This window comes from Populus nigra, chromosome 15 (assembly GCF_951802175.1).
Source record: "Populus nigra chromosome 15, ddPopNigr1.1, whole genome shotgun sequence".
Taxonomy (NCBI): domain Eukaryota; kingdom Viridiplantae; phylum Streptophyta; class Magnoliopsida; order Malpighiales; family Salicaceae; genus Populus; species Populus nigra.
The window spans coordinates 14,191,102-14,217,243 of record NC_084866.1 but is presented as its reverse complement, the minus strand read 5'-3'; the positions used below and the strand labels follow the sequence as shown (position 1 = coordinate 14,217,243).

The window sequence follows — 26,142 nt, the reverse complement described above, 5'->3', positions numbered from 1 at the left end:
AATTTTAGCGCTAGGCATCCAGTACAAAATAAATTCTGTTTCCCATGTTTAGATGCATAAAATGGAGTGGACTCAATTGAAGTAGGCAGTGAACTCTGATTTCTTATCACCTGAAAACCTCAGCTGACATCCACGGATAAGATTTTTGATCTCCAAGTCAAGCCGCTGCTTAGCCCCCTCCTATGGTGATTCAAATATGAGATTGATATAGAACACAAAAATGCTTCCCTTTGTTTACTGCTAGAATGATACTGGTCATGTTCCAAATGGAGAACATCAAAAGGAAAACATTAGACAGAACAATGCTGAAGAAGTTTGCAATCCTACTCGTGAAAGAAACCAGGAAAGAAAAATTCATTAAACTCCTAAAGACATCGATTGTCTTGACAAACACTAAAAACCTTATTGGCCTAGCTAGACAACCTTAATTAAGAAGAAAAGGACCATGTCACCTTCGATTAGCGTTGTTACTTAGAACACATAAAGAATCAAGACACGATGCCTTATAATCTCCTCACCTGCATAGTACCTTCCTTTACCTTATAGTCTAATCAACTGGACTAGATTTTAATTCTCATCCTATTGAGAATCCCTGGAAAACTACAAGGGGCCTTTCAATTTGATGGGGATGGATCGAGGGCAAAGTTAACAAAGACCATGACCCGGTCTAAAAGTAATTACTTTGAGTTGATCTAAATAATTAAAATAATATCATTTAAATTTATTTTTAAAAAAAATAATAAATAATATTTTAAAAAAAAATTAATTAAGTTTTGATCAAGTTAATTAGATTATGAGTTGATTTATTGATCGATCGTGTCATACCAAAAAAACTATAATATAATTATTATTTTTTTTAAAACTTGGGTAAAATCCTAAATCAATAAAATCTCGAATTGACTTATGAGATATAGCTAGGTTTAATAACATTCACAGGGATGAGAGGTTCCAGTAGTTTAGAGTGATTTTCTTGGCTTCATAAGGTATCCTACAAATAGAGCTAAAAAACGTTTGTAATCACGCAGGTATTAATTAGTGGGTTTTTCTTGTCAAAGAAAGCAAGGAAAATCTGAAGAAAAAAACATAAAAAATAGAACCCAACACATCATCTTCTGTCCACAAAAGACATGCTTCACGTAAAACAAATTAACAAGAACACATCATAACCCACAACTATCAAATCCAACCCAACAAAACCTAAACCTAGCTAGTATTGTAGCTAATGCATACTGACTTTGTGTTTTCATAACTCAAATCTCTATAAAAACGACAACTTAATTATAGCACTAAATCCACCATCTCATTTTCTAGTACTCTTGTAAAGCATAAATATTCTTTGATCATGCATGTTCATCGTTCTTCATTTAAAAAAACAATCAATGGCACAAAGAGTCAGTGGATATGAACTTTCGTTTGATAACTACGTCCACTTAATATGAATTTAGATACTGATAAAAACATGGGTATGACTAGGTTGCGTTTCCCATGCTATTCATATCTTTTATATTGTGTTTCTTGGCATTGAAGGAATACATTTTGCTAGTTCATAGTTCTTTTCTGCAAGAATTAAGAGGGAAATTAAGAAGCTTGCTTGAAACCCTCAAAAAGCTCTGTATACTGCTAAATGGTATTGATGATTTTTATTTTTCTTAACAAAGTCAAAAATTCAAGCATCTTTCCAAAGACTAGAAAACAAAAGAGAGTATATAGAGAATACTTGAAGCCTAGGCCAAGAAAAAAAAACCCTAGTTGGCCCTACTTCTATACCCTCCTCTCCTTAACCAGCCTCCATCTCCTCATGTTTCAGTGTGGAAAATTAAACTAGAAGATGAAAAGAAAGAAAGCGAAATATTACAAAACAAAAGATATCATCATGAAAGTGGTGATGATTTTCACAACTTGAAAGTCTTCTTTTTCCTCTCCTCATGTTCATCACTACTTGTACTTGGATTTGGCCTTCTCACAAATCTCCCCTGCAGCATTAAAGAAATTATTATAAATTAGAGTAGAGAGGCAGTGGATTGCTCCGAGGCATAAATTACCAAGCATTCTTGGTAAAATATGAGCTTAAAGAAGAAGGTGGTTCAAGCTATCCGATTATTATTTTTAGTAAATCCCAGTAAAAGGGCACTGCAAGGATCACTAAGACTCAAGAAATCTAGAAGGACTAGTTCATATAATTTGTTCTTTCACTAAGGAAATGAGTGGATTCTCTTTTTTCTTTCTTTTTTCTTATGACAAATGATTTCATGAATATTATTTTTTTCTTTACTTGCCAGACTATAAAAAAAGATTATATTATTTTTTTTGGTTGTTTAGAAAAATATTTTTTTATACTTTGCTATATTGATGAGGTACAAAAATTGAATTTCTTTTCTTTTTTTTTTAAACTTTTTGTTAAAGCCAGGGGACAAAGTGAAGTATGATTGACATGCTCCTTGATCCATTATTCATCAGACTTTTATCATGTCACCACGAATCATTCAGAAAGTTGTCCCGTAATCAATTTCAGCCCTTGAAGTGGGTCCCACCATTCAAGTGGGTCCCACGTACCATCGTCCTCCCCCTACTTTTCAGAATTACACTCCCACTATATAACAAAAAATCATTGCAAATAATGCTCAAGTAGTGCTACGAAACTTAATATAATCCAATAATTTATTGATTAAATCAAGTTTTATAGCAGTTCATTTAGAGAGTTAAAACTCGAGTAAAACTCAATTTAATTAAAAAAAATTTAAACCAAATTGTTTTAATTTGTTTTTAAAAAAATTATTTTAGATTAAACTATATTCAATTTAAACTAGCCCGTGCCATGTGACCAAACCTCAAGCCATGGACCGGCCGGATTTTAGAAGTAAGCAAAAACTTGAAAGAAAAAACAAAAGCGGAGGACAACAGAGAAGGAAAGGTACCTTCATTCTGGGCCGTTGATCAGCGTTGACTTTCCTGACCTGGTACCTGATCTTCTTAGAGAAAAGGCGTGTACGCCGCTTTTCTTTGTAGCGCAACACGCTAGCTTCTCTCATTCCATTCTCTGAGAACAAGTCAATTTGTGCCAGCCTGGCCTGCCCAAAAATTAAAATAACCACGAACAAATTAGTTCCTCCAAAAACCATGAAATTCCTCTCATCTTCTCTTCCATTCCATCCTCATTTATATCTCGAAATTCAGGTTTTTTAAAAAATAATGTTGGAAGAAATTTATTAGATGGGTCAAAACCCAGTTTAATTTTAAAAAAAAATTAAAACAATTTTAATTTAGATTAATGAAAACAATCCTGAATCGAAATCTTTCGTCAAGTTTCGATCTTCTTAACAAAATCCTTGTCATGTTTAGCTACTCAAATGTACCCGGGGGGGGGGGGGGGGGGGGGGGGGGGGTGGGTACTTGTAGACCATCTAGTAACAATTTGAATCGACACCTAATTCAAACTAGGTTTTTAATTAAATTAGATGATATATAATTTATTAGCCTAAGAAATTTAATAAAAATTATTAGCCTAAGTTGAACCAAAACTTTTTTGGATCAATCCCGGTTAGATTATAACCATGTGGTAAGTAACTCTTTAAGAAAAACATTTTTTATTTGAAAAAGATTATTCAAAAATCAAAACGTTTGTAAAATATCAATTCATATATATATATAGATTTAAAATTGGCAGCACTTAGGGTGGCAGGAATCAAAAAGCCGAAAAAAAAGCAACTGTTTTACTAAATACAGTAGAGTTTAACTAATTAATTTATTAAAGTTTGAAACATTATTTTATTTTCATAGGAAAATCATTTCCCGGCAGGAGATGAGAAACATACAGAGACATCAGTTCCTTCAGCAGACCCCATAGTTTCCTCGGAAAATGGCGAACCACGGTCGGACCACGCTTTCAAAACGTTGTCGTAATTCAATTTCAATATCAACCTTTGATTGGATTGTGGAATTGAATTCTCCTTGATTGGATTTTCCTCTTCCAATTCCTCATTCTTCATTTCCACCACGGCAGGCATCTCCACTTTCTCCAGTTTCTTTTTCTTCTTTTCGCTGCTCGAGTTGGATTTCATTTTCAACTTTGATTTTGGCTTTGGCTTGGGAATTGAATTGCAATCTGGACTGTTGCTGCCATTGGCATTTCTGGTGGCAGCCGCGGTATTGGTGGGGGTGGTGGAGGAGGTGTTGAGTCTTGGAGAGATTTGTAACATATCAACAAAGGGAAAATGCCACCAATTTCCTTCATCAACTTGTCTCAAAGCTCTCACACCTCTTCTCATCGCCATTCCATGACCAAATTGTGATTTCCCGCCAAAATTATATTCCATTGAATTCCCATACCAGGAATTCGTTTGGCCACCATCATGACCATAGCTAGGACTAATGCCATTAGGCACCTCATCAACCATTTCATTGCCTACACTTAAATTCCCCATAATACTATCAATACCCTCCTCGATTTCCTCGTCAAGAATCGATTCGGCATCGAATTCCTCATCAAAACCATCACATAATTCCATTGGATTCCCATGGAAGTCAACTTCCCCACTGCTCTGGCAAGATGACTTGTCTCTAAGATTTGCAACTTTTGACTCATTTCCAAATCTGGGTTTTTCTTGGATTGGTTGGTGGAGTAGGAATCCAGAGTTGTCAAAAACGCGCAAAGGCAATAACAAGTCAGGAGATTGGTCAAGGAGGATACTGTTGTCATGGGGTTTGGTGAATTTGCTAGATTTTGTGAGGTGTTTGCTGGAGAAGACGTTTGGATAGGCAGAGGAAAGAAGGGCAGCTGCTTCATTGTAAGTTTGATTAGGCCTTTTACGAGTTGTTCTTGGTTTTCTAGTTGAGATTGCTAATGGGGAATTGCTAGATTCAGAGATAGTTGAAGATGGTGAAGATGTGTGTGATGTTCTTGTTGAGGAAGTAGATGAGGATTTGACTATTTCTAGATCGAATCCATAGGTTCTCCCACCTCCACTTAAACATGGAGAAGACATTTTAGAGGTGACAATAACAAGGAAAATATCAAAAAGATGGAAACTTTAGCGAGAATCTAAGGTCCAAGACCTTGAATTCAAGTGGGATTTCCAATCCAGCCAATAGAAGATAATTAAACAGAGACGAATTGAGAATTAGAATACCAGACAAATTAGTACTCGTAACTACGGAATTCAAAGAGAAACCTGGAATTCGGAGGAACCCAATTCAGATAGAAAATCGGTTGAATTGGGGAGGAAATTCTGAGACCCGATTGCAAGAAAAGCTACAAAATTAAACCTTTTTGGTGATGTAATTGAGAAAAGGAGAGAGTTTCTATAGAAACTAGTAAAAACCCTAAACCCCTACAAAGTACAAGAAGCAAGAAAAGTGCCAAATACCAATTGCTTCTGTAGCTTAGGAAAAGGAGAAAAAGCCAAGAGTGAAATAATATTTTACAAAAGAGGAAGAACCTAGAACCATGTTAAAACCCAAAAAAAAATCCCCTTTCAAATCCTCTAAAAGCCCAGATGAAATTAAAAAAAAATAAAAATTAAAGAGAATAACTACAAAAGCTCAGCCTTTTTCTTCTTGTCTAACTAAAAAACCAGAGTCCCAAAACCCCAGAAAAACCCACTAAGAAGTGGTAGCCAACACGAGAGTGAGTTTTTAAAAGGAGAGGTGATTAATAAGAGAAGCAAAGACTCCGAGTCCACAAACAGTTATAAATTCAGCATATAAAGAGAAGAGAGAGGATAAAAACAAGAGAAGAAGGGACTCTATTTTGTGGGCACAACCACAGGCAGGTTGCTAGCTATAGCAAGAAGGTCACGGGTAGAGACAGATAGAGAGAGAAAGATCCGTTGAAGGAGTTGTGTAGACACAGCAAAAACACACAAACAGAAATGCCACGCTCTCTCTGTCTCTCCCTCTCTCTCTCTAGCTTCCTCTCTTTATCTCTGTGTAGAGTGTTGGGTTGGACTGAGAAGTTAAGGGATGAGATGGGCAGAGAACAGAGGCAGAGACAATGTTAGTTTGCCGTAGGAGTCCCTGTTGTGGGACCACTCTTTCTAGCTTGCTTTTGTCATGCTTATTTACTTCGTTGGCCCTGTTTATAGTTGTTGGCTTTTTTTTTTTTTAATTAATCACAATTTCAGAACCAATATCTCAAGTCTCAACTACTACTACTAATTAATCTAACAACAATAACAAAACTAATAATATAGTAAGCTTCCAATTATGATCCAAGGCCTAAACCGTCGGTCAAGAAACAATAGGGGAAGGAATTAATCCTGGCGTCATCAAGTTAAAAACTTAAATCAACTTTTGATTTAATAAAAAACCTGCTGATTTTTATTTTTATAGAATAAAATTGTTCAAAACAATATTTTATTAATTATTTTTAAAGAAAAAAATTGTTTTGGTCGAAACAATTTTATAACAGGCATCGTTATCATTTGCTTCTAGATGAATCAAATGATATTAAAGCCTAATATTTTTTAGAGGTATTTGGTTTGGAGGTGTGGTTTGGTATTTTTTATGGGATCCACATAAAAAGTATATATTTTTTATTTTTATAAAGTTTGATTTATGCTTTAATTATGCCATTTAAAAAATCATCATACCTTTAAATCAAATACACATTTAATAGTTAATTGTTGGGTGATGTTAATGGAAATTTTAATGAACCCATAATAAGATGCGAAAAGGTGTTATAAATTTACTATAGAGGTTGCTCGGATAAAAATGTTTAAAAAATATGATGAAGCATCTTATGCATAAAATGATTATTTTTATTTTTTTTAATTGAGGAGGTGTTGCTCGAAAAATGTTATGCTAAATATTTTTATGGTAAAGGATGGCTTCCTACCAAAAAAAGCTTTTTTATGTGAATAATTTGAACTCAAAGATATATTTTTTTTAACTCAAGTTGATTAATGTAAGATTTTTTTGAAAAAATAAATGTTTTTGTTAATTATATTTAGTTTATCCTTTTCGGTTTAAGGATTTTACTTTTTTCATGTTTTTGTTTTCTTATTTAGTATTTTTTTCACAGATTATGGATTTTAGTTTGTTTTTTTATTTTTTGATAAATAAAACTTGAATGAATAAAATTAAATATTCTAGACGTCTCCTCATAATTATTCTTAGTCTTTTAAATTGTTTACTTGTAATAAACTCTAATATGATCCTTTGCTCCCGATTATGTAAAAAATCTAAATTTAAAACAATGTTACAAATATCTCTATATACTAAAACTAGGGCATACTTGTCACTAGAATTTCTAACTCTAATCATAATCATGGGCAAGCACGGATGCCCCAATTTAGATTTGCCCAAGTTTTTGTCACCCGTTCCACCTGCAAATCTATCTAGGATTTTATGGGGAAAATTTCTTATCTGCTGAAATGGCAGGATTTCATTGGGTATCTTAGATTTTGCTAGGGCTTACTTGGCATTACCTTTTTTGGTTAGAGGATTATCACGTGTATCCAGGCAGAGGTTGGGTTTCCTTAGGACAAGAGAGCAAAAGCAATGATTTCAACCTTTTTGGTTTCTTTTGCATTTCTATGTGGCGGATGGGTATCATACGTTGAGCTTATTAGGATCATTAACTTATGTTTAAAAATCACCAACTAGGTTTTCATCATAGATATTAATAAATAAATCGCAATTTTTTTAGGTTTTAATTTGCTTCCCTGATTTGAAGTTAATTTGGTATGAAAATTTTGATGAGTTAAGCTGAGTTAATTATAAATTTAATATATATATATATATATAAATCGATAGTATTAATTTTACATTATCGCTAGCTAATTTGAATTTTAATCAAATTGACTTTTAAATAATCTTTTAAAACCCAATTTTAACAAGTTCTTGAATTAACCTTTTATACCAAGCTGAGTTCAGTAACTAGCTCGTTAAAACATTTTAAGAAAAGAAATTGAAAAAAAAAGTAACAGTAACTATTTTCATTATTCTAATTACTATGCTTAATTTGAAAGATTTTAGAGTGTTTTAAGAATAATTATTAATTCTTATTCCTCAAGATATGGACAGATTTTCTTAATAATTATTGATAAAAGATTTTCTTGCCTTGTCGTCACCTAGGACAAAAGAAATTCTATTAAAATAAAATCATTTTATTTTGTTCTTTTTAGGTTTTATACCTATCAAGATACTAGTATTTTTTTCTCTCAAGATATTTCCGAAAAATATCCCTTTTGCCATTAAATTCAGATATGTAGTTTTAAAACTTGTCTTCACCTCACCAATAAATCTAACCCAACTAATTTAAAAAATAGATCGATTGAAGTTTAAAAAATATAAGAAGAGAAATTGATCATTCAATTAAAATTCCAAGTTAATTTTGATTTATTTAACCGGATCAAAAACTTATTTACTTTTCTTTTGATAAAAACAATCCAAGTCAATATAGATTAATTTCCTGAATATTCTTGACCTAAGCCCAACCAACCATGCACATATTTTATCCTCTAGAATAACTTGAATTGTTTCTTGTACCCTCTAATTTCCATTAAACTAAGTGATTGTTTTTGTGGTTCAATTTTTATTTAAAGTGTTTTTTGTCTAATATTTTTTAAATGTTTTTTGATGATTGTGATGTGGTGATGTTAAAAATAAAATAAAAAAATCTAAAAAAAATATTTTAATACATTTTTAATTAAAAAACACTTTTGAAAAGCACCATATACCATTTTACCAAACACACACTAAAGCTTTGCTTTGTGAAAAAAATAACTAGTTTATTATTTTTTGAGAGAATAGTCCATTGATCTTGAAATTAATTAAGAAAATATATTTATATAGCCATAATTAATTAATCTATTAATTTTTTTGAAATAGAAATGAAAATTATGTTAAACTTATTTAATATCATTTAACTCACTGATTATGGTTATAAAGGATGATTAAGATATATGAGCATTAGAAAAATATCCCAAGAAAAGATTTATTTAATTTTGTATTTTTTTTTGTTTTAATCGTCATAATAATCCAAAAAAAAAAATTATCTATCAAAACCAACTCTCTTCAGACGTAACTAATCTTGTTAGACGTATAAATTGATCAAAGAATATTCCTCAACTTTTAAAAAAGAAAATAAAATTGTAGACCAACTTCCTTTTCAACAAAGTTTTAAGCACATCAATATCTATATTCAAAATCACACATTTTTTTGCTAATATAAATAAAATAAAATAAAATTGTAGACCGACTTCCTCTTCAACAAGTTTTAAACACATCATCTATATTCAAAATCACACATTTTTTTAATATCTTTTAAAATTTAATAGTTAAGAAAAACTGATTTACTTGCAATTATCACCGAGTGTTAAACATAGATATAAAACCTGAATTGGCTTGGTGGTGTGACTTTGCACCTGATTCACGCAGGGCTTGAACTAGTTTAGATGAACAAAAAAGCATAAATAAAAAAAAATATAATCGATATCTCAGTGGAAACTCAACTCTTAATCCATTTATCTTTTTTAAAAAATAATTTATTTCCCAATTCGAGATTCCGTATCAGTTTTTACATCCATGGTGTCAAAGAGTTAGGGTTTAAAATTGAGAAAAAATTGACAATTGGGGACATCGAAATCGATATGGCCGCAAAGGCATATCCTCTAGCTAGTTGCATCTACAATACAATGACAAAATTGACAGGACCTTATCTTTAGAAGGGTGGGTTGGAAATCCCACAGCCTTTAAAATTGGATAACCACTGGCGGATGGTTTATGACTTTAGAAATTTCATGATGCATGTGACCTAAGGTTTAGTGGTACAAATATTAGCCACCTTCTTGTGTTATCTTCTTTATCTTTAGAGCCACACGATAGAGTTTGAAAAAGAATATAGGGTGCCCAGATCTTCATATCATGTCCTTTTCATCACCATTGATCATGTCTCTCCTTGTTAACAATCCAAGGAACCCAATGGCTTGACGACATATATAATTAGCTTATCTTTTAAAGCTTCACAAAATAAAATAAAAAATTAGAATGAAAAAATATTATTCAGACCTATCAATATTCAAGTGACAAAGTCGCCCATTAATTAATAACTGGTTAATATGCAAGACTTTGGTTTGGTCTGCAAGATACTTACAATAAAATTCAAATAATTAGGAGATATATAGTCAATATTTCAAGGCAGTGAGGGAAAAACAGACAAATGATCTTCTGGGCTGTCGATTAATGAAAGATTGTGACATCGATCCACGGTGGCTGAAGGTTAGTCATGCAAAGTTTCAAGAGGAGAAGAAATGGCCCTTGGTTATACATAAATCACGCTTTGAAGTGTTAATGTTTAAAAATAAAATTTAAAAAATAACTATTAATACACTATCCGTCAGCCTTCTAATTACTTTTGCACAACCGACCTCTGTTTGGAACGTGATTTGCAGTGTAGACAAACAAGTACTGAAGCATCTAAAGCAAATGAAACTGATCCAATTATTTTCAAATGTGCAGACATTATGTGTCTCTTAGCCTGTGTCACGAGGACCATCTAGGGCAAAGAATGCATGTACTAGTTCAGGTTCATCGATCGCCATTATCCTTCTAAAATAGCAATATCTCTAACCATGGCTGGCAGCTTTGCTCGCTTCTATGGAAGCTTACCTTCGATTATCTGAATGGAGACGGTGTGAATTCATATAATTGATAAATGGATAGATATAACCGATGAAGATGGATAGGAGATATCTTCCGATTTGATATAGTTCTATACATATGTGTGTGCAAGAGAGATTTTTTTCAATATATCTCTGAAACAATTTGCTTATGTTTTTTTATGGAAACAATTTGTTTATTTTCTTAATATCACCCAAATTAATTTCATTTCATACATGTAAAATAATTTTTTTTATTTTTTTATTTTCAATTTAAAGATTTTATTTTATTTTTTATTTTTCTTTTTAATAGTATTAATTAATAGGGTTTTTTAGTTATGTGTGTGCGGGGTGGGGGAGGGGGTTATAATCATCTTTTTATAAGCGAAACCTGAATTAATAAAAATTAAATACTTTCAATGTCTTGTTATATTTATTGTACTCTTGGTCTTGTAGAATTCCTATGATGAGATAATCCATATTATGGTGTTACGATTAGATGACTCATACACAAAATAATAATTGAGTTTATGACTAATGAGATTTTGCTTATATAGGATGTTTTTATGGTGGAGGAGGGTTTCCAATTGAGTTTTGCTCCATGAACAATGTAAACTTGAAAATGAGTTTTTTTTAATCCTAAAAGATTGTACGAGTTTTTTTTTTATCAAAATAAATATATTTTTTAATTATTTTTATTTCTTCATTTTTAATTTAAGAATTTTTTTAAATTTTTTTTCTATTTAATATTAATAAGATTTTCTAGTTTTTTTTCTATATAAATGGTTGTAGCAGTCTTTTGATAAGTAACACTTGGATGAATAAAAAATTAAATAATAAAGGTGTTTACTCATAATTATGGTGTTCTTGATTTTTTGATAATTTTAATTTATAATAAACTTTGTTATCTTTTGCCCCTGGTTGCATCACAATAAGTATTCATGGGTTGAACATTAATTTATACCATATTCATTGCACATTGGATAAGAAATTTTTATATCCATATTTTATATATCAAGTTTTGGATATCAATTTGAATATCCGAGACGTATTATTTATATATATATATAAATGTTCTATATATAATACAAATATATACATTTTATAATGAATTTGAGTTGGGTTTGATAATATCTATATTATATTAATTATTTATCGAGTAATGTAACTAAAAACAAATTTTTACTTATTTAAATTGGTTTGGTTTCATATTTGTAGAGTAAATTGCTATATCTATTCATAATCGATTTATAAAAATCTATATGTTATGCATAATCTCCAATTCAAAACTAAATTTGGTATAAGCCAAAGCATAAGAGTGGTTATTTTCTATATTTAACAAAGCCTCATCTTAAGCTCCAAACTTTTACATTATCATTAAAAAAAAATTGAGAGGGTCATGTAAGAGTTAGAGCATCTCCATCCCCTTTTTAATTCCAAGTATAGATTTTTTCTTCTTTTTTCCTCCGATCCAAGAATTAAGCTCTATTCTCCTATAGGAACCAATATCCCCAAAACTAGTCCACGCAAGAAATAAAACCATCCATCCATTCAACACAATCCCATAGCCCATATGTACTGGACGCCAACCGCGCAAGTTTTTTTAGAAACCAATATTTTCTTTTTTTGAAGAAAGAGCACTACTCTTAGGTTAAGTTGGGCACAGTTCATTACATCTAAATATTTTTGTGAATGTTGAGCCTATCCCGTCAGCGCAACCTTCACAGTTTATATATATATATATATGTTTTAGTTTCGAAAAATAAAAAAATAATACTAAAAAAGAAAACAGCATCTGTGCTTGTGACGATGTTTTGTATGTGCAATGTGAAGTTTGATCTTGTCGTAGGACAACCTTCTCCAGTCATGTCAGCACGAACATCAAATACGCCACTCGTTCATGGGTGTACTGAAAGCTTCAGGACTGAATTGAATGTGATGTGACATGATGCAGTTGCTTTATTTTAATTTATTTTTAAAAAAGTATTACAGTTAATTTAAAATATTACCAAAATAACATGGTTGATAAATTTAAAGAAATAACACATTTGTTTATGTTGCAATAGAAAAACATGATTTTTATAAACATAATTTGCAAAAATAAATTTAACTGTATTATTTCACGAGTATCTGTTTAAAAATATGCTAAAAACCAAAAATAGCCATATATTTTTCAGTTTGTGATGGTTGTGATGCATGTAGTGGTGCCTATTGTACTTGCGGGAACAGAAGCACCAGCTGCATTTGCAGAAGCGGTTTCCATTGGTGGGCTCGGGAAAAGTGTCCATGCAAAACTGAGTTCAACTACTGCAGATATTCTCTAAACTAAGCTGAGTCCACTAATAGCTCTCGCTTATTTATGAAGTTTTTCGACTCCCCTGTAAGTTTTGCCTCTGATCTGGTCTGATGTGTCTGGGTTTTGGTTTTGGCTTCAATACCATTAATTTCTGCTTCAACTGTTTTACAAGATCTTTTTGGCTTGAAACTAAAAGGGTTTAATATTTATTGATATAAAAGAAGTTAGTCAAATTAAGCTGCTTCCAGTACTGTCAGCTCGAACTTGATTTACTACTTGTCCATTGCTTCCATGATCACTGGCTTAGTGTTCGTTATGAATATGCATTTACAGGTAAAGCTGCTAGCATTTCACCATCAATGAACTTGATTAAACTGTTGTGCGTAAAGCAATGGCTTGCCAGATAAAAAGCGATACACACAAAAGAATCTGATAATAATCCATCTGGGTTTATATATATCAAGTGGGAAATCTTGGAGGAGATTCTGCTGTGTGGACTGCTGTGACAAACGGGGTATAAAAGGGTGTCTCTTTGTCATGCTTAATTTGAAACAAATCCTTGTACTTCCCATATATATATATATATATATATATGCATACTGCTCGGCTTGCTATAGCATTCCAGAGAGTGAAACTTGATGCCCGTTTATCTGTTTCAAGCCAAAAAGCATCTTTTCTTGTGTTTTTGGCTTTAACCGTAGTTTTCACCGCGTAGACAAACCTGTCTTGATCTTTTTTTCTTCTTATAATGTGTCCAGCGTCTGTTCTTCGGCTTTAATGGCCCAACTTTCTGGTGAGTTCCAAATCTAGTTAATTCAAATCCATAGGTAAGCCTGTACATGGCCAGTGGAAGCCATGTTTGGATTTCAACCTAACGATTGTTAATTTACTCTGAAGCTATTGTTATCTCAAACACTCAGGAACCATTGGTTAACCTGAGTCAATATTAAAATGATTTTATTTTGAATAAAATAAAGAAACTACAACAACATTCTTTTAGATTAAAAATTAAAAAAAAATATTGAAGTTGTTTCATGAATTATACACTTGAATTTAATCGGATTAATGTCCAAAACCATTAAAAATAAATTTAGTTTAGACCAGGCTTCAAGTTCTCAAGTTGGTACTTGGTTATTAAGGGGTGTGATAACTATTATAATTTAAAGTGTTTTTTATTTAAAAATATATTAAAATAAATTTTTTTTATTTTATAAAATTTATTTTAAACATGAGCACGTCAAAATAATTTAAAAATATATATATTTTTTTAAAAATTTAAAATGATATAATTTGCACCGTATTTTCGAATAAACTCTATATTATTGAGTTGATCTATCAAATTAAATCAGAGATAATAATTATTATTTAAATTATTTTTTATCTAAACAAATATTAAATTAATATTCATTGAAAATGATTCAAAAACAAACTTGACTGTAGAGGTTCAAAGTTATTGTTTAAATTATTTTTCAATTTTTTATCTAAAAATATCAAGTTAATATTAAAGAAAAAGGCATTAATTTCACGAAAATCACTTAAAAAAAGAAGAGAACTTCAATCGTATTACCAAATATAATAGAACATCTTCCCCTGCAAGCTAAAATCAATACACGTGTCACTACACCAAATACAAACAAGAAAAACCTACTCCATATTTAAATTCAAACCTCCAAGAAAACAAAAACCCCCCGAAAATGGCTTCCTCTTCCTCTTCGTCGTCAACTGAGCACACGAAATTCTCCATCTTAGTGAGTCTCTTCAACTGGATTTCAAAGACCAAAACTTCCTCCAGAAAACGCTCTAAATTCCGCAAATTCATCGACACTTTCTGCTCTCCGTCCGATTACTTCTCCGCCGTCCGCTTGATCCTACCTAACCTCGACCGCGAACGCGGCACTTATGGTCTCAAAGAATCTGTCCTCGCCGTTTCCCTCATTGAAGCACTCGGCATGTCCAGGGATTCCCCTGATGCCTTGAAGTTGATTAATTGGCGTAAAGGTGGCGCCAACGCTACCGGTGCTAATGCCGGCAATTTCTCTCTCGTTGCTGCCGAAGTAAGTAATTTAATAAAATTTAACAAAAAAAATAGTTATTTTGGATGAAAAATAATATATATTTTTTTAATTTTTAATTTTGGTGAAATAGGTGTTGCAGCGGAGGCAGGGAACGGTGTCGGGTGGGTTGACGATTGAGGAGCTGAATGGTTTGCTTGATAAATTGGCATCCAGTGAAAATAGGTATTGAAGTTTGATTCTTTTGGTAATTTTGCTAGGGTTTTGATTGTAGTGTTTTAGATTAGGTGTTGTTAGAAGTGAAAATTAGCGGCTGAGTAAGTAGGCATTGCTGGAGTTATGATGATAATTTTGTTTGTGAATACTGTTAGATTAAGTTTCTTGATAGTAGGAGGTAATGATAGTTTTAGTGAATTGTGGGTGTTGAGAGGAGGAAATTACACTAGTTTTTATGTGATCCGGTTTAGCAAATCAATTGCTGGTTGTGCGTGAATTAGAGCATTTGTATCTGCGATAGATTTGATGATCATGAATTGCATTAGACGAAATCAAAGCCTTTGTTTTGTTGGCCCCATTAAATTAGTAGTGTTGATTCTTGAATACTTGTGGTGGGAAACAGATTTTTCCCATAGCAGGTTTCACTTGCTGTTGAGAGGTATTGTTTTTTTTTCCTGTGGTGTTTTAGGTACTTGAAGTATTGCTATTTGTTATCTTTGATGATTTTATGATCAGGGGTGATAAAACTGCAGTACTTGCTGCTTTGATAAACAAGACAAATACACAGGAAATGAAGTGGATTATTATGATTATTCTTAAAGGTAATGATTGGTTTTGATACTAGTTTTTGAAAATTGTGTTTTGTTTTCAGGTATGTGAGTTTTTTTGAGGTGTCTTTTTGTAAATATGTTGCAGATTTGAAGTTGGGGATGAGTGAAAAGAGTGTATTTCATGAATTTCACCCGGATGCGGAAGACTTGTTTAATGTTACATGTGACTTGAAATTGGTCTGTGAAAAGCTGAGGGATCGAAATCAAAGGCATAAACGTCAGGTATGTGTTGCTAAACTTTGAAAAAAGTGTCTTGTTCTCACCTTATGTACAGATTACATGTAGGTTATCAATTTGGATTCAAAGACAGTGTGCATTGTGTAAGCATTTTAGGGGATAAGAGAATGTTTTCTATCTCTGGCTATCTGATGATTTTCTTGTGTTTTTGGTCAGTCTTGCAACTATCATTATATGTTAACGACTAGCACCTTGTGGAATTATGATTTTTTCTTTATTTTTTTGTTTCAGGATATTGAAGTTGGAAAAGCAGTGCGCCCTCAACTAGCAATGAGAGTTAGTGATGCACATGCTGCATGGAAAAAGGTTTCTTCCAGCATTTTTTTTTTAAAATTTTGGATTACATGAATGCATTTGCAATGTACACATCATTTGTTCTTTAATGTCTTTTTTTTTAAGAACTAGCATCTCATATGCTGTACCTTATTTCTGCAGTTGCATGGGAAGGAAGTGGTGGTGGAATGTAAATTTGATGGTGATCGCATCCAAATACATAAGAATGGTGCGGAAATACACTATTTCTCAAGGTAGGTCCTTTTTTTTTAATTTTTTTTTAAAAGTTATGTTGGTAATAGATGCTGCTTATACTTTTACATGTAACACTATTCTCACCTGCTTATTTTTGCATAAGCCTGTAGTTTCCTGATTCTAAGTAAATGTATCTTTGTAGTTCCTAAAACCTGAACTCAAGGCCTACAATATGTCAATACTTTCCCAAGACAAGCAATTTTTCTTCCATGTGAAGTTTTGCAAAACTCAGATCACTGTGAACTTAATAGTTCTTTAAGCTCTATCATGTTGAGAAATGTCAACTGCACACACTTCTGAGTTTGTTTCGTAGATACTCATGCAGGATACTGGTGCAGGAACTTTCTAGATCACTCTGAATATGCTCATGGAATGTCGGACATTATTGTACAAAATGTTTTGGATGAGAGGTAATCCCATCTCTAGTTATTATTGTCTTCTTTATGTTGGTTTTTTATGTCTTTTTTTTTAATTTTCTTTTGCTTTGTGTGTCCTGCAAGTTGCAAGACACACAGGTAGGCCAAACTATTTTCTAAATGGATGATTTCACTGCAGGCCTTCCTACTCCTCTTCCATGTTTATTAGGATAATGTGTCTGTGTGTGTGTTTGAAGCTACCTTTTGTGTATAAAACTTGCAAATATATTTGATATCACTGGCATTATAATTCTAATGCTAGCTAAGTGTTCAAAGATCAACACTACAAGGCAGGACATAGATGCATAATGAATCTTTTTAAGGTGGCATTTGGTATGAGATTAAAAAATATGAGGGTGAATTAATATAGGAGTTATTCCAAGAGCAATTTTAAGGATGTGAAAGTCAGTTTTTAAAGATGTTTGGTATATTCATAAATTGAAGGGTTAAATGTTAGTGGGAAGAGAGAAAATATTTAAATTACTAGTACTGATTGGTGAGAGACAATTACAAATTAATTTAGTGCGTATTTTGAGACAAAAATATTTCTGGAGAATAAATTTTAGCCTCCAAAAACACCAATATGGGGGTACCTAGTACCTCCTTAATAATTAAAATCCTGTAAAAATTCAACCAAACATGGTTAAATAATACAAAGGTAAAATTTAAACCCCATTTCCCTTGTACCAAATCATTACCCAACATTAGAAAAATTTCAGGACCGCAAGTTTAACCTTGTGAAGTTTAGAAATGTTAGATTCTACTAATTTTCTTTCCTCATAACGTTGTAGGTGTATTCTTGATGGTGAAATGCTGGTCTGGGATACATCTTTGAATCGGTTTGCAGAGTTTGGTTCAAATCAAGAAATAGGTTATTTGACACATTGATTGAAATTTTGCCCTTTTTTTTCCCTTTTGTTTTGGGGTGGGGGTGTTTATTTTCATTTCTGGGAGTAATGATCACTTACAACTACATATTATCTTCGCAGCAAAGGCTGCAAGGGATGGGCTTGATAGTGATAGACAGGTTTTTATCTCTTCTTTGTTAGTAATTGTTTTCCTTGTTCCTAAATTAGAAATCAGTGGTTAAGATATAACACGCATGTCTTTTCTCTTGCAGTTATGCTGTATCCTTTTTGTCAGACTTGATTTGAAGTCCAGTCCAGTTTCAGCTTTTCTTTCTCTTTGAGATAACAAAATAGTTCTGAGCAACCACATGAATTTATCTTCAAAATCACAACTTAAATAATTTAATGGATTCAGTTTACCTTTACATAATTGCCTAGATGTTGCATTTGATATTCTTTATGTTGGAGATACAAGTGTGATTCACCAAACCTTGAAGGAAAGGCATGAGCTGCTCCGTAAAGTTGTCAAGCCAGTGAAGGGTCGTTTAGAGATCTTAGTACCTAATGGGGGTCTTAATGCTCATCGTCTTCCTGGTACACAAATTAACATTGGTATCATTTGTGCATAATTGATGCATTCAATAATCTTCTCATGTGATGTAGATTGTAGCGTATAAATGAAGTTGTTCAAGCTAAAATTGTTTGATTTTTCTAAGTAAATTCAGTGACTTGTTTCCTTGGTAGTCTGTGATCATTGCTGGCACTAACTGTGTTTGCAACTTAGGTAGTGAGTAGAATTTTCTGTAGCAGCTTAGGTAGTGACCTTAGGCATGTGCTGGTTCGGACTGGTTGGGCTGGGTCTATTTGGAGCCCAAAATAAACCAATTAAGTCAAGTTGATTTGACTTATTGGTTTGGTGGGTTTAAATGAATAGGCCTCATGAATGTTAATATATATTATGAATCCAACATGAATAGAATAGATTTCCTCTTCTTTTTTTTCATTTAATAGTTATAAAATCCGAGTAATGAATTTTAAAAAACCTTTTATATATTATGTTTCTGATTGGTTTTTTCTATATTTGAATCCTAATCTCAAGCGTCCTTGGGAGGTTATCAACCCAAGTCAAGTGGATGCTCAACTCCTAGCTAAAGTACTTGCTAGGTGTATCCCCCCTACCCCCCCTCCAAACACCTACTCAGTTTGGCTTAGTACTTACTCATGGTTGTTGCTTGTCTGGATATGCAGACTCATTAGGATATGCAGGATACTGTACTGCTTGGCATTTTAACCCTAAGCTCTAGAATATCTATATAAAATTTTATTATGTGAATGTTTTACGTGATGTCTATTTTTATGGATTATTAGTAATTTTCTCACACTAATCATACAGGGGAACCTTATTGTTCGCTTATTGCATATAACGTGGATGACATTGAGAAGTTTTTTAAGGAAACCATTGAAAACAGGTTGGTATTCTCTTTCATTTAATTATTGTTATAAATCTTCTTCTAATAACACCCACTAAATCTGTTAGGGTGGAGTGGCTGTTACTTAGTGTGGACAGCTTGTGCCTTATTTTTAGTGATATTGAAACTTGGGAGTTACTAATGTGCTTCAATCCTTCCATGAACTTGTAATATTGTCTCCCGTATCTTCACAAACATGAACTTGCAATTTTGCAGCCCCCCCACTCCAAAATTTGTTCGTAGAGAGAAACATGTCCATAGCATGTGTATAAATGTGAAACGTTTTTGTTTTTGTTTTTTTTTTCTTTTCTAAGAGTTGTTAATTAAATATTTCTTATTTATTAAATGATGTATGCTCTTAGGGATGAAGGTATTGTATTAAAAGACCTTGGTTCCAAATGGGAACCAAGTGATCGGAGTGGAAAGTGGTTGAAACTGAAGCCTGAGTACATTCGTGCTGGTTCTGACTTAGATGTTCTTATCATAGGTCTGTACTCGTTTCTCTTAATTTTAGTTCCTCTAAAGAAATTGAATGCATTTCACTGTTTATGTATTTGTCAATAGGGGGATATTATGGTTCTGGACGTCGTGGAGGAGAGGTTTGTTTGCCATCCTTCTTTCTAATTTTCTTCTTGTTTACACTGTTTATCTAGGGAAAAGGAAATATTGAAACGATTTCCTAGTGCAGTGATGGAGGTGTTGAACTGCCACTCGCAGAAAAATGCTGTAGGATAGGATCGTTTCTTCAGCTTCTTTCTTAGGATCCTGTTTGCTATGTGATCTTAATGTTTTGGCCTTCAGAATAAGAATTTTCTTACAAACTGCAGGTGGCTCAATTCTTGTTGGGTCTAGCAGAGCGTCCTGCTTCTAATACATATCCCAGGCGGTAAATATTTACCCCTATCAACAATTTTCTGTAAATATAATTATGTACTAGTTGATATTCTATGTAAAATTCAATGCACATGAAGTCACTCTTTTCTTTTGTAGATTTATCTCCTTTTGCAGAGTGGGCAATGGGCTGTCAAACGAGGAGCTGGATACTGTTGTCTCCAAACTAAAGCCTTATTTTAGGTACTTTTGGAATTCTGAGTTTAAAACATGCTTGTATCACTCACTCAAGAGAAGCATTGCAAAGCTGTGGATGGAACTGAAATTGTCTGACAATAGGATTTACTTTCATCATTACTTGCCACATAGTCTTTGTTAGGTGGCATGCATTGTCCATTTTTCTAAAGCAAAGGCCTTGCCTGTGTAGCCTTAGAACCCTCTCATATTTGGAAGTTTTGGTCCATCTTTGAGCATCTTGTTGATGCTATCATAAAGATATTTACTTGTATCTTTTCACATGTACTTTTTCTCAGGAAGAATGAATACCCAAAGAACTCACCACCAAGTTTTTATCAAGTTACAAATAATTCAAAAGAGAGACCAGATGTGTGGATTGAAAACCCTGACAAGTAAAATTTCTGTTCTGGTTCCTGTTACATTGGATGGAATTTGTATTCTACTGATATTATTCTGGCCCATAATATTTGTTTCTTGCTCCTAAATTTTGTAGATCAATTATACTTTCCATTACCAGTGATATTCGGACTATAAGTTCTGAGGTATGTGTGACTTTAGTATTTAAGTTCTTCCTAGTTTAGAAGTGTCAAATTTGATTTATTTTCTTTTTTTTGAAGAACATAATGTTTTTGTCCTTTGAAAATCGTGTTATGCTTCCTTGATCATAACTCCAGCTTATACCTGTCTGATCAAGCCTGAACTCAGTTCACTTTCTGATTTCCAGGTGTTTTCTGCCCCATACAGCTTGAGATTTCCGCGTATTGACAGAGTGAGATATGACAAGCCTTGGCATGAATGTCTTGATGTGCAGTGTAAGGACACATAATGTGTTCAGATTTTCCATGCATCACTGGCGCTGCATAAATTTATTATTTGACCTATTGAACTTGGGTCTAGCTCGCTTAAGTTAGTTTGGTAATTGTTTCCTTTCTCTTACTGCAGCATTTGTAGAGCTAGTACATTCAAGTAATGGTACCACACAAAAAGGAAAAGGGTACGGAGATGTGCAAGATAGCAAACCGACACACATAAAATCCTCTAGGAAAGGAGAGAAAAAGAGTGTGTCTGTTGTTCCATCTCATTTAATTCAGACTGATATTTCTGACATCAAGGGGGAAACTTTGATATTTTCAAATATGATGTTTTGTATCCTTCTTCTAGTTGTTACATGCTATCATTTCTTTGCCTCTTATGACTGAAGCACATTTTGAAATATGATGAAGTAGAAATTCTCTAAACTTTTTCAGTTTGAAAATTTTCACTTTTATGGACTATGCTGCCTTATGGTTTTTAAACCTCCAATGCTCTATTATCAGCTTTTTCCCTTGCTTTTTCCATGTTTGCAACTTTCCTTAACATGTACAGACTTTGTCAATGTGCCTCCATCTAATTCTCTCGAATCCTTGCACAAAATGGTTGCTGAGAATGGGGGAACTTTCTCAATGAATTTAAATAACTCAGTCACCCATTGTATAGCTGCTGAAAGCAAAGGTCTCTCCTCCATCCATTCTCTCTCTCCTTCTCACCACAATCACACACTGTTTGTTTCTCATAAATACCACTTCTTTTGGAGGAGAAAAATAATATAGAGGGGTATGTATCAGGGATTAAATATCAAGCAGCAAAGCTTCACGGAGATATTATTCATTATTCATGGGTCTTGGATTGCTGCTTGCAAAAGAAGCTCCTTCCATTGCAGCCAAAGTGAGTCCTGCCTTCATTTAATTCGTTGCTTAGTGGGTTTTTTTTTTTTTTATCCATTTTGATGACAAGCTGTGATGGTAATGCTTTTGACTACACATACCTTTTGAAGGTCCTTCCTTTTCCTCTCTGATGGTTCAAAGAAGAAGTTACACGAAGAAATTGATGAATTTTCTGATTCTTACTACTGGGACCTTGATCTTTCAGACATCAAACAGGTAAAACTGTATTCATTTATTATTCTTTTCACCTTTTTGGACACTTGGAGCATTAATTTCTGATCATATTATGTTGATGTATTGGAACTGCTACATAGATACATGGAATTTTGAGAGGATTCAATTTATTTTATTTATTTGATTCTTTCCAGCTTTTGAGCAACATAAATGCATCAGAAGATGCCAAAGCCATAGACGACTTAAAGCAAAAGTACTGTCCAGAGGAAAAATGGTCTCTGTTTCATGGCTGCTGTGTATATTTTCACATTTCAAGAGAGTCTTTGTAAGATTTAATGACTGTTATAACTCCATTAATACATCTTCTTTCCTTTATGTGGTCGAATGCTTTATTATCTGAAGAGTTGTTGACTTGTTTTCTTGCAAATTCACTTTTTCTTGAAGAACACCCGATTGGGAATCCTTGTTGGGACTTGCATTTAGGAGGTTGAAACTTGAAATTTTCATGGGTGGTGGCAAAGTCAGCAATAATATTGCTCATGCCACTCATTTGGTGGTCCTGAATGTACCAGCATCTGATGTGGATTTTGGTTCCCTTGTGAAAAGGTACTCCTAAGTTATCGATTGTTTTCCTGCATGATCAAGGGTGTTTGGCAGCTGAAACTGTTGGATAACTTGCACTTCCTTTTCATGCGGAATCTTTAACTATAAGTTTGAATGCTATCTAACTTTTTAAAATGGCTAATGTAACTTCATTCATTTTATTTTGGGTCTTTCACTTAAATTCCTTCTAAGTTGGTTTAAAATAAAAATCAATAAAAGGTTTTATAGTCATTTCAAAAGTCAAGCAGTTGGAATAACAAAATTGATAGTTCTTTTGTTTTTTCTATTTTCGTTTAAATAATATTTTAAGAGTGAGCCTATTGGTAGGGTTGCAGCACAACACATTGTGTTACAGAGGGCATAGCCTTTGCTGCATGAATAAGTCATGTATTATGACTGTCAATTTAAGCGGCAATTTCATGTATTATGACTGTCAATTTAAGATGACAGTCACATTTTTTATTTGATGCAGCGGGATCTGATTTGCTAGATTTAGGTGGAAATTGAAAGTGATTATATTTCTGGGTACTGAATAAATAGACATACAATGACTTATCTCAGAATGGTCTTTGACGAGTCGAGTTGAATTATTTGTTTTTTAGCTGGTGCATCTTTGCACATGACTCATAACCCATACTCACATGACATATTGCATATTTCCAAACCAATTCAACATGATTATTGGAAGCATTTGTTGTGCCGCAGAAGATTTCATGGTTTGATCATCTTGTCAGTTTTTTTGTATTGGAAAGATTCAGATATGTCACTGCCACTGTCTCATTTTGGTTGTAGTGGTGCTTCTGTTTTATTCGTTATAGTTCTTAACTTATTACTTGACTCTATTGACTGTTATGGCTGATGAAATTATATAATACAATAGAGTATGCTAGAAACTTAATCTATGTTGCTGATTATGCAAGTGATTCACACTGTTAAATATTCAAGGAGAAATTTCAATTTTTTTGTTTTTAAATAGTAATAGATATTCTTTCTACAGTTTCACAACTGCAGAGAAACATTTTCTCCTGAATAAGAGGTTGTATGTGATTGGATCTCAATGGTTGGAGGACTCTTTGGAGAAGGGGCAAAAGTTGCTAGAGGATACATATAACTTGAAACCATCTGGTTTGGAAGAGTCAAACTGCAAAGAAATGTAAGTGCATATGTACTTTTGCCTGAAATAATTATAAATATGATATCCTTTTGTCTTATTAAGAAGAAATTCAAACACCTAGTCAGAACATCATACAACATTTTGTAGTGGTTTGTGAATTGTAAAGTTGGGTGAAAAGTCTTATATGCTAAGGTTGTAATATTCAAACTCAAATCCAAGTCATAAATTTACTGGAAGACTGCCTACATCATTTTTCGTAGTTTGCTGGGACAATAACTTCACCATTTACCCATCCTCTCTGGGACTAGTTGCCTATTAATTGTGGGCAGTTGAATCCTAGCTTTGCTATGACTTAACTGCTGACCATCTTCAGTATGAATTTTTTTTTTTTATTCAATTGCATGTAGGCGAGCCATTGTAATTTGTTACTGCTCAACTTTATTCTTTTTTATTTTGGGATTATCATTTTTAACATAGTGGAAATAGTGATCAAAATGTGGAAAGTTGTCATGATGGTTTCTGAGATGCTGGTTTATGCTTAGTATTGACAACGATGATAGAATTATTTCTTCCACTTAATATCATAATATATCAGACTTTGGTTGGACCATAACTTGCTCACGTTTTCATGCATGCCTCTTCTAAAATTCTTCTATTTTATTTATAAGCAGTGTAACTAATACCGCTCATTCATTCTGCCTTTTCTTTTCCTCAAGTGTATGTGACCTAGATATGGAAGAAGCAACTCCCATTTCAGATGGTGCAAAAAATCAGAGATTGCCATCAGTTACTGATAGTGAAGCCAAGGAGAAAGGAAGCAAAGCTGCTTTAAAAGATTCAAATAAACTGGGCTTACTTGAAAAGGAGACAACAAGGAAAAGAGGGAGGCCTGCTGGTGGGAGCACAAAAAAAGGAAAAATAGGCGCTGGCCAAGCTCGAAGAACACGGGCACGAATTGTAAACAAGCCTGCTAAAATATCCGTAGAAAAATCAGACGAAAGCTGTTCTCATGATGATAAAAATGAAGAAAATGATATGAGTGATGGAAATGAAGAAATTCATGGAGGGAAGCCTGCTGGTGGGATAACAAAGAAACGAAAAATGGGTGCTGGCCTAGCTCGAAGAACACGTGCATGCATCGTAAACAAGCCTGCTAAAATATCTGAAGAAAAACCAGATGAAAGCTGCTGTCATGATGAGAAAAGTGAAGAAAACGAAATGAGTGAAGGAAGTTATGAAATTCATGGAGGGAGGCCTGCTGGTGGGAGCACAAGGAAGGGAAAAATAGGTGCTGGCCAAGCTCGAAGAACACGGACACGTATAGCAAACAAGCCTGCTAAAATACTTGAAGAGAAATCAGAAGAAAGCTGTTTGCATGATGATGAAATTGAAGAAAACGAAATGAGTGAAGGAAATGAAGAAATTCACGGGCCAGATAGCAAGTACAATTTGGATATCCAACAAACTAAAATGGTAGAAGATTCAGAATCATCGTGGAGAGGTAAAGCAAAGGAGGCGACTGCTGAAGAGAACAGACATGAAGAGTGGTTAGATAAAGCTCCTGATGTTGAAATGAGCGGAAGGTATTATGACCAGGTGACTGAGAAGCCTGAGAAACTAGAAGTCATGGTCGATCCAGTTCATGCCATCTTAATGGACATGATTCCAAGCCTTGGTATGAAGAAGGGGGAGACCACAAATCCAACAATTGACAATGAAAAGCAAGCTGAAGGTCCCTATGCACAGTCAAGCCTCAGTATGAAGAAGGTGGAAAATACAACTCCAACCCTAGATACCGAGAAGCCAGCTGAAAATCCCAGTTTACTGCCAGTGAAGAAGAAAGTCAGCTACAAAGATCTTGCTGCCAAACTGCTCATGAATTAGCAACTTAAGTGTATTTTGTTGCGTGGTTGCCAATACTGTTTCAAATGGGTGAATTTTGTTTCGGATGATTATTTTATCCGATGAATAATTGATTGCGAATGTTGTTAAGCCTGACTTTAAATCTGATTTGAGATGCATATATTTGCATTATATGCATGTGTACTGTATTTATATATTTTTTTTACTAGAATATTGATAGTAGTAGGAAACAAGTCACTTGTTACTTGATATTAAAAAAAAGCAGGGGTAGCTGATTCCTATGCCAAAATAATAATAATAATAATAAAAAAAGACGTGATCAATGCTTCACTTTTTTTTTCCCTTTCCATTAATTGTCTCCAAAGAATATTTTTTTGCTCTTTGTT

At 33.3% G+C, this 26,142-nt stretch overlaps 2 protein-coding genes across 3 annotated transcripts; one reads left to right on the top strand and one right to left on the bottom strand.

The window, feature by feature from the left end:
- Window positions 1-1,615: 1,615 nt before the first annotated feature.
- On the bottom strand, window positions 1,616-5,965 carry LOC133674504 (protein CHLOROPLAST IMPORT APPARATUS 2). Of its 2 annotated transcripts, XM_062095640.1 has the most exons (3): window positions 3,813-5,963; window positions 2,916-3,068; window positions 1,616-1,973 (listed from the first exon to the last, which is right to left on the bottom strand). In XM_062095640.1, the coding sequence occupies exons 1-3, from the start codon at window positions 4,980-4,982 to the stop codon at window positions 1,893-1,895; spliced, it is 1,404 nt and encodes a 467-aa protein (XP_061951624.1). In that variant the 5' UTR covers window positions 4,983-5,963; the 3' UTR covers window positions 1,616-1,892. The 2 variants fall into 2 exon arrangements, with proteins under 2 accessions (XP_061951624.1, XP_061951625.1); XM_062095641.1 differs by lacking the exon at window positions 1,616-1,973 and having other exon boundaries at window positions 2,946-3,063; window positions 3,813-5,965.
- Window positions 5,966-14,497: 8,532 nt separating this feature from the next.
- Window positions 14,498-25,927, top strand: LOC133674613 (DNA ligase 4). Its single transcript, XM_062095825.1, has 27 exons — window positions 14,498-14,948; window positions 15,040-15,131; window positions 15,639-15,724; window positions 15,819-15,955; window positions 16,202-16,276; window positions 16,406-16,497; window positions 16,837-16,908; window positions 17,706-17,785; window positions 17,904-17,941; window positions 18,035-18,041; window positions 18,201-18,356; window positions 19,156-19,231; window positions 19,594-19,718; window positions 19,796-19,830; window positions 20,059-20,117; window positions 20,222-20,305; window positions 20,596-20,691; window positions 20,793-20,841; window positions 21,024-21,111; window positions 21,242-21,445; window positions 21,665-21,790; window positions 21,904-22,003; window positions 22,113-22,218; window positions 22,371-22,501; window positions 22,621-22,782; window positions 23,777-23,932; window positions 24,610-25,927. Exons 1-27 carry the CDS (start codon window positions 14,589-14,591, stop codon window positions 25,775-25,777), a joined length of 3,960 nt encoding a protein of 1,319 aa, XP_061951809.1. The 5' UTR covers window positions 14,498-14,588; the 3' UTR covers window positions 25,778-25,927.
- Window positions 25,928-26,142: the final 215 nt, after the last annotated feature.

Bases quoted from the DNA above. Each gene is read 5' to 3' on its own strand.
- LOC133674504 (XM_062095640.1), bottom strand. From the start codon at position 4,982: ATGTCTTCTCCATGTTTAAGTGGAGGTGGGAGAACCTATGGATTCGAT. The intron at 3,069-3,812 runs GTATGTTTCTCA...ATTTTTGGGCAG, and splicing joins CTGAAGGAACTGATGTCTCT to GCCAGGCTGGCACAAATTGA. The intron at 1,974-2,915 runs GTACCTTTCCTT...TTAATGCTGCAG, and splicing joins ATCAACGGCCCAGAATGAAG to GGGAGATTTGTGAGAAGGCC.
- LOC133674613 (XM_062095825.1), top strand. From the start codon at position 14,589: ATGGCTTCCTCTTCCTCTTCGTCGTCAACTGAGCACACGAAATTCTCC. The intron at 17,786-17,903 runs GTTATTTGACAC...TTATCTTCGCAG, and splicing joins TGGTTCAAATCAAGAAATAG to CAAAGGCTGCAAGGGATGGG. The intron at 20,842-21,023 runs GTATGTGTGACT...TCTGATTTCCAG, and splicing joins TTCGGACTATAAGTTCTGAG to GTGTTTTCTGCCCCATACAG.